This window comes from Furipterus horrens, unplaced genomic scaffold, assembly GCF_987537825.1.
Source record: "Furipterus horrens unplaced genomic scaffold, mFurHor1.1.pri manual_scaffold_3, whole genome shotgun sequence".
Taxonomy (NCBI): domain Eukaryota; kingdom Metazoa; phylum Chordata; class Mammalia; order Chiroptera; family Furipteridae; genus Furipterus; species Furipterus horrens.
In genome coordinates, this window is record NW_028327173.1 from 206,685,053 (window position 1) to 206,698,583 (window position 13,531).

Below are 13,531 nucleotides of genomic sequence, written 5' to 3' on the forward strand. Positions count from 1 at the left end.
GACTGCGGCAGTGGTGGGACGCAGGCAACTTCCCCTCTGCGTGTGCTGTTTCTGTAGCGGTTTCAGTGCCCTTGTCCGTCTGCGGTCCTGGAGGCATGCCGTGGACAAGGTAGCATTTCCAACTTCCCCGTTCCTCTCTTGGGGAGGCTAGTGACTGCGGTTTGCTTGTTTCGGCCCCGATACCTGCCTTTTCTGAACTCCTTTAAGCTCCTCCAGCCCGCATTCCATTTCCGTGTGTTCTACATTTTCACGGGCTAGTACCCTTCTCTTGCCACAAATGGTTTTCGGTTTACCTCCCTTACTAGGTTTTAAGTTATTTCATGGTAAGGAGCTTGTTTTAAACTTTTATTTTCTTTAAGCTGTCCTTAAATGCCTGTTTTATTCTTTTGAATAATTTACTCTTTAACGTCTTGATACTGCCTGCTTCCGTGTCCTGCCTGCAGCTGTAGAGCAGGCCCGTGTATGAGCTGCCTCCCGTGTGACAGGCTTCGCTGTACGGGCGCCCTGTCCGTCCTGCTCTGCGGTGGTTTCGTCCTCGGGGCTTCGTAACATTAGGCGTTGAAATGGTTCATCAAATATAAACATATAAAGTGAGGATCAGATCTTTTCACTCTTAAAATCTGAAATACTTATGAACATTTGCCATATAAAACACTAAGGCCTATTAAAAATCATGTTTTCAAAGAATAAATACTGCTCCTGGGAAATCTCAATGACTGAAAGAAAGGCAAGAAACCAACTAGTATAGAGGAAGTTTTTTAAATAGCTATGTATGTGAAGAAAATTCATTAAAAGTATTTCCAGATTTCCTAAGGAGAACATGTATTTTGTCTTTATAGAGAAAAAAAATCTCAGCAAATGCTAAAAATAATCAAAGGCAAATTGCCTTTTAATGTGACCTTACACTTGGTAGTGTAAGAGCACATCCAGCGGTGGTCCTCAGCTCCGCTTGCGCAGGGGAAAAGCAGAATCTGCGCACGTGGCCTGGTGAGTACAGTCCCCAGGGGACGCCCGTGTGCACGGAGACTGAGAACCTCCGGTGGAGCCTGGCGCACGGAGCACCTTGGTTGTGTCCGGTGGAGCTGCGTGGACATGCTCACGTGCACCCATGTTTGGGGATCCTGTTCAGCAGGGACATGCAGGTACCCTGTGCTTCTGGTAGGGCCTCCACCGTTATGTGGGAGACTTGTCCCTCACTGCGCTTGCTGCTAACACGCAGATCTGCTCTGTGAAAGAGCCCAGATAGTGCAGTTAACCCACACATGTTTTTACAGTGGGCTTTGAAATGAAGTTAAGACATACATGTTCAACATGAATGCTCAGGGAAATGCTAAATATATTCTCTCTTCTACCAAGTGAGTGTGTCTGGTTTTATTTAGGGCACTAATCCTTATTGACTTACAGGAGCAGCCTTGGGGTCACGGTGCTGGGTTACCAGAGATGGGGAGCTTGTCCCTCTGACTAGTAACTGAGAGACACTGTCTGTGCTTTATGTCAGGGAAGTAACTGTGCCGAGAGAAATGGTAAATTGATAATAATAAGTTGGATAATGCCCAGAGAAAAAATTCTCTTCTGTGATTTCTTGTTAAAAGACTTTTTAGTAATGAGCACTTTCAGTTACACATGCACCCCCTTTGCAGTTGGGTCAGTGAGCTAAGAGAGAGCTGGAGGTGAAGGTCATGCTTTTGGATCGTGGGTCCTGACAGGTCTTTATATCGTGGTCACTTTCCAGTTTGAACTAATGTAAGTCTGTATTTCTGAGTTCTGCGGAAAGAAGTTTGCGGACTGATGTTTCAGTTCCCTCACTGATGTTATGAGAAGTGACCTGAATTTTCAATTCATATATCATAATTTTTTGGTAGGAAGGCGAAACTTTGTACAGCTTCATTTTTAAATGGCAGCCAGTTGCTTTTAGATGGTGCCACTGAAATATATCACATTTTAAATTTTTTCTGTTGTCATCTTCATTTTGACACTTAAAAGTCTTAAAGAAACGTTTAGTGATATTCTAGTTAAAATGTCAGTCCTGATTTCTTTTCTAAATCTTGGCTATTATAGAGTTGGCAAAGTATTTTAGATTTGAAATATGTTAATAAAATTTTAGTTATGAGTTAAGGTAGCTCCTTCAACAGAAATAGCTGGCTTTGGCCAGAGTGCAGTGCCAAGGACGTAGCTCCTTTCTTTTGCTATAATGGAATCGTACTGGATTAGAAAAATAGGAAATGAGCTCAAAGATCCTTCATTGTAGTGAGGCTTTCATTATAACATCCTGATTTATATGGTTGATTCTCATTATTGTAAGTTTAATAAATTATTGCCTGAAGGAAAGCCTGAAAATTAAAGTTGATATGACATAGGTTGAAATTGAAGAAATCAGAATTTTATACTGATGGCTAATAAGCCAGGATTTGTCTTAGGAAAATCCCTTTCAAGCCTGAATTATATTGATGAGCTATTCTAAAAGTTAGCTTTTGGAGAGTAACTTTATGAAAATTCCTCCTCTTGAATTTCCATTTTTCCGTTTCTTACGCCGAGTCTCTCCCTCCTGCTGAAGGCCTGTTTCCAGCCTGTGAGCTCAGAACACGCGCCTGTGTCTGTCCAGCTACTGCTGCTGCTGGGAAAGGAGCCTCAGGTTTTGGGGACCCTTGAAGTACTGAGTCTGCACATTAGGGATTTGGCCCTCACACCCTAGTACGTGGGTTAGATTCTGCTTCTTAAGAGCGATGACGTGCCGAGCCCTGGGGTGCCGCGCTCTTCCCAGGCCGGGCCGGGCCGTGTGCTCAGCTGTCACACACGAGGCAGCGTAGTTCCCGGTTCTGAGCCAAGTGTCACACGGGATGCCCGTTTGCTGTCGCATGCTCAGTCTTAACTAGTCCTGCCTCACTCTGAAGGCGGGCTGAGCAGTTTTCCTGTAAGTTCTTCGTCTTGGGTTCCTATTTTCCTCACTTATGAGGAATCTGAGATATCAGAACTGTGTGCGCAGAGTGGTTTTATTTAAACCTCAAGGAAGAAAATCAGCATCTGTGACAGTGAGGGCGTATCTTGAGTGGAAAAAAGGAACATATTTTAAGTGTTGCAAAATACATAGCTGAAGACGATGTGTTTTCACAACTATTCTCACAGGATAATGGGCCTCGTTTTCCACTTCTGCCACTTTGCTGACCCTTGAACTCCAGCTACACAGATACTCTGTCCCAAATAACTTTTTTTTATACTTCCTAAAAGAAAAGCAGTTCTAATATTACTTTAGAAATGTTAGCTTTCTCATTTTAAGTTGTCACTGCTTTTCAAAGTTTTTCTCAGATTCCCAATGAACAGGATAATAACACAATATGAAATGTTAAATAAATACAAACCACTTTTAATGTGACAAAAGTTACTGTTTAAAAAGTCCACATGGCCCTGGATGGGTCGCTTAGTTGGTCGGAGCATCGTGCTGACACACTGGGCCTGTGGGTCCCCTTGGGTCGGGGCGTGCGCTGGGAGCTGCCAGTGATGAGCGCGTGGGTGGTGGGGCAGCAGAGCAGTGTCTCCCTCTCTTCCCTGCCCTCCCTCTCCACTTCCTCTCTCTAAAAACGTCAATAATTACAATGTTTTTAAAAAAAAGTCGACAAAATTATATAATCTTCCCCACCCTTTCATACTGATTTAACAAGACAAAACTCCCAACAGGCTGATAATTCTTGTTTGTCAAATACCTTTTTGTGAATATATACTTCTTTACCAAAAATTTTAACTATTAATGTCCCTTAAAATATGGAATGAATGTAGTTCAGTAAAATTGGTGGGAAACCATTGTTATTGAGCCCCATTTTCCTCTTGATTTTCAGTTTTCATGTGGGAAGTAAATTGTAGGCCCGTTGGTTTGACCCATGAGAATCAGTGTCGAAGGGAAAGGCTGCAGTTACATGCCCAGAGTCTGCTGTCTCTGCAGTTCCAGAATATTCTTCTTCTTCGTGGTAGGGTTGGCTTCTGCCAGTCCTGATAAACTATATAAAATTGTCGTGAGAAACATGAAAGGAATGGGATTTTGCCACTAACTGCTTAAATCATGTATTGACATTTTATTAAATCTCAGAAATGTCTTGTTGCCTCTCAGTGAAACAGTTAACATGGTTGCTTATTTTTGCTTGAAAGAAAGCTTAATAAAGATAAAATAAGTTTAAATATTTTTCTTAAACTTTTGCAAAGACCGAGCCATACGCTTAATTTTGTATAATCAATCACTTAATAGCACTGGAACTGGAGAGAAATGTAAGACTTTCAGACTATTCTGAGAACATCGGAAACATTTCTAAAGAGTCTGACTTACTCTTAAACATAGTTGTAAACTTAAGTATCAAAACTACCTTGTTTGAAAGTAAGAAAAATTGATTTGTTAGTCTTTTTTGAAGGTTTTCTGTAGATAACTCAGTAATTTTCACTCCTGCTAGTACTAACTCACTCTTGTGTTTCAAGGAACCCAGTGACAATGGACCTCTTTTTACTGAATTGAAGTTCTACCAGCGAGCTGCCAAACCAGAGCAAAGTAAGAAATACTGTACTTGTGTTTCCGTTTGAACATGACCCTGCGGGTTCTGTTTAAGCGGAGAGTAGAGCATTGTGTCTTACATTATGACTTTACTTTTCACTTTGTAAATGTGTTCTTTTAAAATGAGATTTGTGTGGAAGAATTCTGATCTCTTAATGAGTCTGTTAGAAGATTTTACCTGTACTGATATATAGAATAAAGGTAGTAATGATACATAAATTAAGAAATGTTGAAAGTTGAGAAATTACCCTAATTCATGAGTATGCCTCAGGGACCTCCAAATCTTTCTGGGTAGTTTTTGAACTCTGGCAAACATAACCTGGGGTACGTTCGGGGTGTCATAACTGATGAAATAGAACAGACTACCAAGGTACAGAGCAGGGCCTCTTCTAGCTGCTTGGGGCACTCCCCTCCCCCGAGACCCAGCGTCTCCTGGTGGTCTCAGGGAAGCCCTCCGTCTCTCCTAGAGCTTCATTTCCCGGGGGAGGGCTTTTAGAACGAGGTATAAACTTTTAGCCTGGGGTGAAAAGAAAGTTTGTGGAAGCAAGTAAACACTTGCATAATTAGGGATATTAATTGCAATCATAGTACTATGGTTTGATTTTTTTAAAATAATTTTTTTGCACATTTTTCATTGTAAAGACAATGTTTAGGGCAGGTTAACAAAATGCTTTGAATTACTTTTCTATTTATTGATTATAAAGTATTGTTTACTTTTTTATGAATAAATAAAAATGAAATTTTATTATGCATATAAATTTTGCTGTTAATGATTTAAAAGCTTATTTATGTTTAACAGAATTGAAATCACAAGCACCTGTTTTAATTTTTAGTTCAGAAATGGATCCGTACCCATAAACTGAAATACCTGGGTGTTCCTAAGTATTGGGGGTCTGGTCTACATGCTAAAAATGGAAAAAGGTAAAAATATACATGTTTTGTTTTTCTCTTCCCCTGTCTGGGCGTTCACGGCCTAGTTGGCTTAGTGAAGACATACACCCTGGGCAGCTACAGCCCTGCTGCTGGGCCTTCCTCTCGGCGTGTGCCGTGTGCGCGACAGGCCAGCAGGTCACTCTGGCTGCTCTCGGCTTTCCGTAGCAACAGATTGTGATGTCTTGTTGGGGGGGCGCCTCTTCTCTGGAAGGCTGTACCGAGTGCTAACAGCTGCCTGGGACCCAGATGACAAGTAGGAACAGACCCAAACACGCCTTACCGTTTTTTGTCTCGAAGAATAAACAAACAAAAAACTCCTTGTCCTGTATGTACAAAGTAGCCCTTTCAATTTGGTATTGCATGTTAGATATATAATCTGCTCATCTTGCTTTTTAATGAGGCTTCAGTCTGGATGGTGAGATAGAGCTAACACGAAACACATATGAATCACTTAGAGCAGTGAGTGCTACGTTGTGGCGTTCTGACTCTTACGGATCCTAAGGAGTCTGGAGAATGGAGAGATAGTTTTGGCAACAAAAACCCCTAAACATCGCTGAGCTAGATTACACTTGACTCTGTCAGTGTGGTTCTGGGTTAGTTACTTTTAGTTTCTCCTGCTTCTTCACTTGTAGGGTGAGTGGAGTAGTACTTTCTCTGTGGAGTTTCTGTGAAGATGAAAAGGGTCACCAGGTTGCAGTAATCCAGTTCTTCTTTTGCTCTGAGGGCCACGTTTGTCTTTATTAAGTTTTCCAGATTCTGACTTGTTTAGTTAAATTACTCAACAAATGAATAAAAACCAAGACCACTCTGAAAATGTATCAAGATGTCTTCCAATGGGGATAAGATGCATGACCATCTCAGTAACAGCAGCTAGTGGTTACTGAAGCCGTGGTGGGAGCGCGGGCTTGTCTCCGCACTTCGGACGCGTCATTGCGCCCACTTCACCTGCCTGGGTGAGGAGGGTGCTCCTCCCGTTGGCCCCGTTTTACAGCAGGAGAGCACTGGCGAAAATAATTTGCCCTCCAGTAAAGTGGGGGGGCCTTTCGATCACTGCACTACACATAGGGAAATAAACGTCACCAGGACACAAAAGTCCCACTGACGTGTGTGTTTAGGCTTCTAAGATAAAAACACAGTGTGATTTGTTCAATAGGGAAGGAAGAGCTAACGTTAAAATATAGCAAGCCAAATAGAAAATTCAGAATTCTTCCCATTTTTGTATTGGAAGAGAACCAGAGGTCATCTTATATGGACATCTTTAATAGATGATTAGTATCTGTAGAGGTAAAGTGATTTGTCTAAAGACATAGAATTAGTGGCAAATGCATTCACTCACGTAAGAGTTTCCAGTACCTTGACACCTAAGGTAATAAAGCGGGAACAATGATTTGACTGCCTGGTTTCAGAGATTGAGGGAAGAGACTGAGGACACATGTACATGTTGGTTTTTTTACAAATAACTGATACGAGTGTATAATTATTATCAAATAATATTTGGGGAACAAAAACACAGCCTCTGCTAATAGTTTGGAAAAGGGCCGAACCGCAAATGCTTCATTCAACACGAGATCCATGCCTGCCTCACATTAAGCAGTTCTGTGTTTACATTCGCAGCTCACTCCACCTGCTTAGTCCATAAGCAGCCCCTAGATCACCTCACTGTTTCTGAATTAGCCCATCAGCTGAAGCGCGGTTCTCTACATGGCATAGAAATGTTTATCACACTCTTCTAGAAAGGCATTTCTACCCCTGAGTAATGACCTGAAAGTTATTTCTAAGTAACACCTCTACAGTAAAACCATCTACGTATACTTTCCTGGAAACTTGAGCAAAGCAATGCAAATAATGGGAAAATATAAGTCAGTATAAATAATTTAATAATAATAGGAGATAACATTTTTTATAATCCTGATACTATTCTAAGTACTATATACCTATTAATTCAAATCAGTTACAGGGAAAAGTAAGGATTTCCAGTAATATATATAAAAAAAGGATTTCTGTATCTTTACTTTTATAAGAACCAAAATGATTGTTCTTAAGAGCTTCAACCTAAAAAGTAAATTGATACCTTAGAGGCAATTAATGCGCCGTTTTAGGAGACTTCCAGCAAGTTCATGTCATAGGAGGACAGGAGCGAAAAGCAGTCACAGGAAGGGACCTAATACCCGGAAACGTACAGGAACTGTGAGGAAAAGCAGTGATACCCCGACCAGTCTTTACTGCGAATGGACCTGTTAGAGTCCCTCTGTGGGCCTTATCTTACCTTCCACGGAGCGCTGTCCCTGCCGACTGGGGGAGGCCGGGAGGGGCCCCCGGGGTCAGAGGACAGGAAAGCCGCGAGCCAGACTTGGGGCTAGCGGGCACGGTCTCGAGTGTGGTCTTTCCTTCCCGCCCTTCTTTTCCCCGGACACTGCCTGGAAACACTACTTTGACGGGAGAGCGCGCTTCACGCCGTCCGTTTCTCAGAGTTGTATTTGTTCATTGCCTTTCTGTCTGTCTTCAGTTACAGGTTTATGGTAATGGACCGCTTTGGGACTGACCTTCAGAAAGTATACGAAGCAAATGCCAAAAGGTTTTCTCGGAAAACGGTCCTGCAGCTGAGCTTAAGAATTGTACGTGAGCTCTGTGATTCTTGCTGAGAACCCAGTAAGGCTCCCGCGTCGGGGCGCGGTCCTCTGCTGGCGGGCGTGGGCACTGCGCTAACCTGTTCTGTGTGGTGCTTTCGCAGCTGGACACCCTGCAGTACATCCACGAGCATGAGTACGTCCACGGGGACATCAAGGCCTCCAACCTGCTCCTGAGCTGCCAGAACCCTGACCAGGTGGTTGTAGACCTTTACTCTCCTGCTTTTAGGGCCTGGGGCTTGGGCGTGCACATGGTTGCTCTGAACTTTCGAACCCATGCAGAAATTTTACTTTTTGCAGTAGATATGGTAATGATCATATTTCTTCTTGACACTTGTCTCTAGTTAGGGTTCTACATCTTTGATGCAATTTGTTGGTGCTTTATCAAGTTGGCTATTTTGCCCTAAATAATATTCAGAAGAAGTGCCTGTGATACAAAATGAATTTTAAATAGCTATTTGGGGGCGGAAGCTTAAAATTATATAGTGCACCAATGAATTATGTTTGCCTGTCTGCTTTGTCATTTTTTTATTTCCTTTGTTCAAGAAATCCATCAAATGTAAGTGTTCTGTTACTTGGAAAATTTGGTCTTTAACATGTTGATTATTCAAATCATTTGGTTTACACAATATCTTAGCTGTCTAAATTTCTGTGCCCTGAGTGTTTGGAATTCAGATTTGCATTTTTCTTTTTTAGTTTATTACGTTCCCTTTGTAATTTTTACTTTTTAAGGAAAGGAGAAAAGCTAATGTTATTTTACATTTTTTTTTGTTTGTTTTGAGTTAGTTGGAGTAGAGGGATCTATGCTATTTTCTTGTGGCTGTTTTGATGGCTTTGGGAAGTAAGGGTTGGTAGGCGTCTCACTGCTGGGCCACTGGACTTCCTCCACCCGTGTGTGATCTCACTTCTGACTTGACCTTGTGTCGGAAAAGAGTATTTTAAACACTTCAGATGTGTGTATGCCAGTAGTCCGTACTTCATCTTTCTTTTCTTCAGCCCTGTCTTTGCCTTCCGTTTGCTCGGTTTTTCCTTCTCCCTTCGGCTCCTCTTCTCTGTCGCCTCGTACATTTGCCTCTCCTCCCCCACCCCCGCTGTGGGGGCCGGAAGGGGCCCGTGAGCCCGCACAGAAGAGTGTTGCTGTGCGCTCACGGGGAAACCCTAAAGGCAGTCACTGCATTTTTCGCCGTCCTGTTTTAGGTTAAAAACAAATAAAACAGCTAAGAGCCTGAGTGGTAAGGGTTCCACTAATTGAAGTAGACTGGACGTGATATAATAAATAATAATACAACCCTATTTCAGTTTGCAGTTGACTGAAACGTGCTGCCTTTTGTGTATATGGAAATACTTTGCAGCCCTGTTATTCTTTGGGCCTATGTTTTAGGTGGGATTATTTTCTAGTATGAGATGTATGGGCTCGATCCATCTCCGTATTTTTATTTCACTTCTCTCTTGTGACCAGCTGCCTACGTTTGTGAGACAGTTCCCAGAACTAGAAATGTAATATGAGGCTCTGTCATAGAAGAAAGCCAAATTTATTAGATTTGTATGCTAATCCAGACCCACATGTGTATGCCCACAGATATGTGTGCATGTGATATTAAAATTTAGTTTTAATTTTAAAGACTTGAGTTTAATATATACTATTTAAATGTAGATGAGAGCCTCATCTAAAAGTTCTTGAAATCATTTTAAAAATCTGAAATACTAAAGGAACTAATATAAATAACCCATGAACATGGACAACGGGGTTGGGATGGACCGTGGGAGAAGGGGTGAGCTGGGTGGGGGGGAGCAATGAGGGAAAAAGTGGGACAACTGTAACAGAAAAACAATAAAAAAAAAAAAAATCCGAAATGCTGAAGTGAATTGATATTGCATTATTTTATAATTGAAGAAGCAGAAGGGTAGAAGACAGCTAATCTATCACGTGTTAGCGAAGTTAGCAGGGTTATACTGGAACGTGGCTGTTGTATTGCAACAAGTACCGATGGTTCACTTTGTGCTCCGTTTTCTTTCAGACTGTAAGGAAAAGTATGAGGTTTATAACCCTTGCCTGAATTGAGGAAACAAGAGTAATTATAAGTGTAGCGTATTTGTCCAAAAAAGCACACGAAGTCAGGTGCTACTGTCTGGATTATAGCTACATGGTCGTCTAACGTTTTCCTGTAAATAGGAAGTCTTTTAGAGTTAAGTCTTTGCTATTGTTTGCATGTAGGACCTGACTTCCTTGGGGTGACACAGTGTGGCCTTGTAGTGAATTTACCCTTAAGTGGCAGTGTTTTGTTTCTGGTCTTTAAAGAAAGCTCTGTGTAATCATTCTGGCTTTCATTTGTCTCGGTGCTCGGAAATTTCAGGTGTACCTGGTAGATTATGGCCTTGCTTACCGGTACTGCCCAGAGGGGGCTCATAAGGAATACAAGGAAGACCCTAAACGATGTCACGACGGCACCCTTGAGTTCACCAGCATTGATGCGCACAATGGCGTGGGTACGTCGGGGGCCGAGGAACAAGAAACACTGCTAACGTCCATTGAATTCCCGTACAGTTTTTAGTTCTGCATAAATAACTCAGTAGAGAAGAATGAAGAGGCAAGCTGGGGTGGGGAGAGGGGCGACTAGACTCCCCTGGTTGGGTCACAGCCTGACTGTTTCACCTTATTGCTTTATATATACTTGAAATTAACCTTAAAAATTATTTCAGTGTGCTCAACCCGCTTCTTCTGTATTCACAGCCCCATCCAGACGCGGCGACTTGGAAATACTTGGGTATTGTATGATCCAGTGGCTTAGTGGTCATCTCCCGTGGGAGGATAATTTGAAAGATCCTAACTATGTCAGAGATTCCAAAATTAGGTAAAGGAGACTTACAGATTATTTTGGGCAAACTCAGGGTAAAGCAGATGTTTCCATTCAGAATTTCTTCACTGGAACGGTGGCTTTAACCAGTACTAATGTAGAAATAAGAAAGTGCTTTTAAACAGTGAGATTTCTTGGTCTTTTGTTCAATTTATTTTAGAAGAATGTGAGCATATTTAGGATGTAGCACAGTGCTGCTTAATGTGCTATTTACTATCATTAAATATTAATAACTTTCTGTGGCATCAAGCTTCAAACCATGACTCATTCTTTAATTTTTAACAGATACAGAGAAAATATTGCAGGTTTGATGGACAAATGTTTTCCTGAGAAAAACAAGCCAGGTAGGAAAAGACTCCTTATGTATGCATACGGGTTTGGTTTTCTGAGAGGAAAAAAGTCATGATGTCCGTGGAATACCCATTAATGTGAGTTTAGGCTAACCGCTGTCCTGGGGCCTGCTGCCGTCGAGAAGGCGCTTTCCTTTTCAGAGGTGAGCTGCAGGAGCGCTTGTGCTGCACTCAGTTACCCACTGCTTTCAGGGAGGGAGCCAGATCGCCTTCATTCAGTCAGCGGTTTTGTTTTTCTTATTGAAGTTTTATTGTGTGCCAGGGACCATTCCAGGCACTAGGGACACCCCAGAGAACAGAGCGTAGCCATTGCTGCCCTCATGAAGCTGACGCTCTGGTGGGAGAGGGAGATGGTAAACCCACGAGGGAATTTTATAAGAGTTAGTATTGTGGAAGCAAGAAGAAAACCTGGAGTGGAATTAGGGACCGAGTGGGGAGGCGGACTGGGGTTTGAAGGAGGGTGGGCAGGGACGGCCTCCCTGACGGGGTGGCCTTGGAGCGGCGGTGGGAAGGGGAGCGGGGAGCTGGGTGAGCCTGTGGAGGTCTGGGGGCGTGGCGGAGCTGGGGAGGGAGCTCTGGGCAGGAGGTGCCCGAGCGCCTGGTGTACGGGGGGAGGGCACCTTTTGGCTGTCCTGAGGGCTTTGGCTTTTTCTTCGGGCAAGAGTATGAGGTGTGGGGTGGCAACGTGACACGGACTGTCTGTCTTTAAGGGACATGTCTCTAGCGTCTGCTTTGAGGGTAGACTGCTGAAGGAGCAAGCAGGATACACGCAGGAGCTGGCTCGAAGTAGCAGCCAGGGAGTAGAAGTGGTCAGTTTGGACGGAGGTGGAGGTCTTTCCAAGCCTTCGCCCGGCTGTCTTTTTCAGGGGGGGTTGAAGTTGCAGCCTGCGGACCACATTAAGGAATGGAGCATCACAGGTTTCTCAGGACCCCCCCGGTCCCGGCCTGTCCCTCTGGCCTAAGGAAGCCCTAGCCTAACTTCCGACACCAAAGGTTTGATTTTGAACTCTGTGGACGTGGGATAATAGCGTGAAGAAAACATAAAGATCCTCGCCCCCGTGAAATCAACAGCCTACTTCGGTCAGAGTCCTTCCCTTGCGCTCAGTGTTGGTGTGTGACGCTCATTCCCGGTGTCGCCCTGGTGTCTTGGATGTTTTTACTTTTAATTTTATTGAGGAACAGTTACAATATAATTGTATATACTTAAAGTATACAACATGATGGTTTGACACACGTATTCATTGTAGAATAATTACCAAACCAAGATAATGAACCCATTCATAACCTCACGTAACATTTTCTGTGGTGGGAACGTGTATGATCTGCGCTCAGCAACTCTTGTGCACACGGCCCTGCATCACCGACAGCAGTCCCTGTGCTGTGCGGGAGGCCCTCGGCGCCTGCTGCGGCCTGGCCGCCAGTGGTTTGTTCCTTCTCCTACCTGCGTGGTCTTCCGTTGTGTTTCCGTGCGGGTGTTTCTCTCTTCTGTGGGGCTGTTTCCAGTGTCGGTCACATATAGATAGATGTGCAGCGTGCCTGCAATTAATCGTTGTGTATTGTATCGGGAGGGGCCGTGTTTCTTCCCTGCCCCATGTCTGTATCTAGTGACCCAGCAGACCCTGTATGCCGCGTTTGTCTTTAATCAGGTGTGGGTCTGGGAGTCCGTTTCGGGACTCTTCTCTTGCCTTGTTTTCGTCTGTTCTCGGATCCTGCTGTCTGAATTATTGCAGCTTTATCTTCCGTCTCTGTATCTGGTAGTGTGAGTCCTCCAGCACTTTCTATAAACTTGACCTTGATCTTTTGCTGTTGTGGGTCTTCTGCGTACCTGTGTAAGCTTAAGAGTGCCCTTGTCTCTTTGGCACACACGCCCTCCGTCCGCAGCGCGCTGACGGCACTGATGGGGGATATGACGTCATCGTACCACCGAGGCTCCCGGTCCACTCGTGCGCTGTAGCCTCCGCTCGATTCAGCCTCACTTCCTCTCAGCGGTGCTTCCCGTGTTGTCTGCGAAAAATCTTGCCCATCTTTCATCGTCTCTGATGCGTTTGGTGCTATTTTATGGGGTATATATTTTTAAAATATTTTCCAATTGCTTGTTGCTAATATACGGAAACAGAATAGATTGTTATAAACTTGCCTTGCTTCTGTGACCTTGTTATGTTTACCTGTCCTAGTCGTTATTTAAATCGATCCCTTAGCATATTCTACATGCACTATCATGCTTATGAACAAACT

General features: G+C 43.4%; 1 protein-coding gene across 2 annotated transcripts in view; it reads left to right on the plus strand.

Annotated features, from left to right (window-relative positions):
- Positions 1–13,531, plus strand: part of VRK1 (VRK serine/threonine kinase 1) — a 42,574-nt gene that overhangs the window by 5,363 nt on the left and 23,680 nt on the right. For both annotated transcript variants that reach the window (XM_090271373.1, XM_090271372.1), the window contains exons 3-9: positions 4,459–4,528; positions 5,365–5,452; positions 7,971–8,079; positions 8,196–8,288; positions 10,446–10,578; positions 10,823–10,943; positions 11,232–11,290. In XM_090271373.1, coding sequence (XP_090127499.1) covers positions 4,459–4,528; positions 5,365–5,452; positions 7,971–8,079; positions 8,196–8,288; positions 10,446–10,578; positions 10,823–10,943; positions 11,232–11,290 — 673 coding nt within the window. The remainder of the gene's footprint in view (positions 1–4,458; positions 4,529–5,364; positions 5,453–7,970; positions 8,080–8,195; positions 8,289–10,445; positions 10,579–10,822; positions 10,944–11,231; positions 11,291–13,531) is intronic.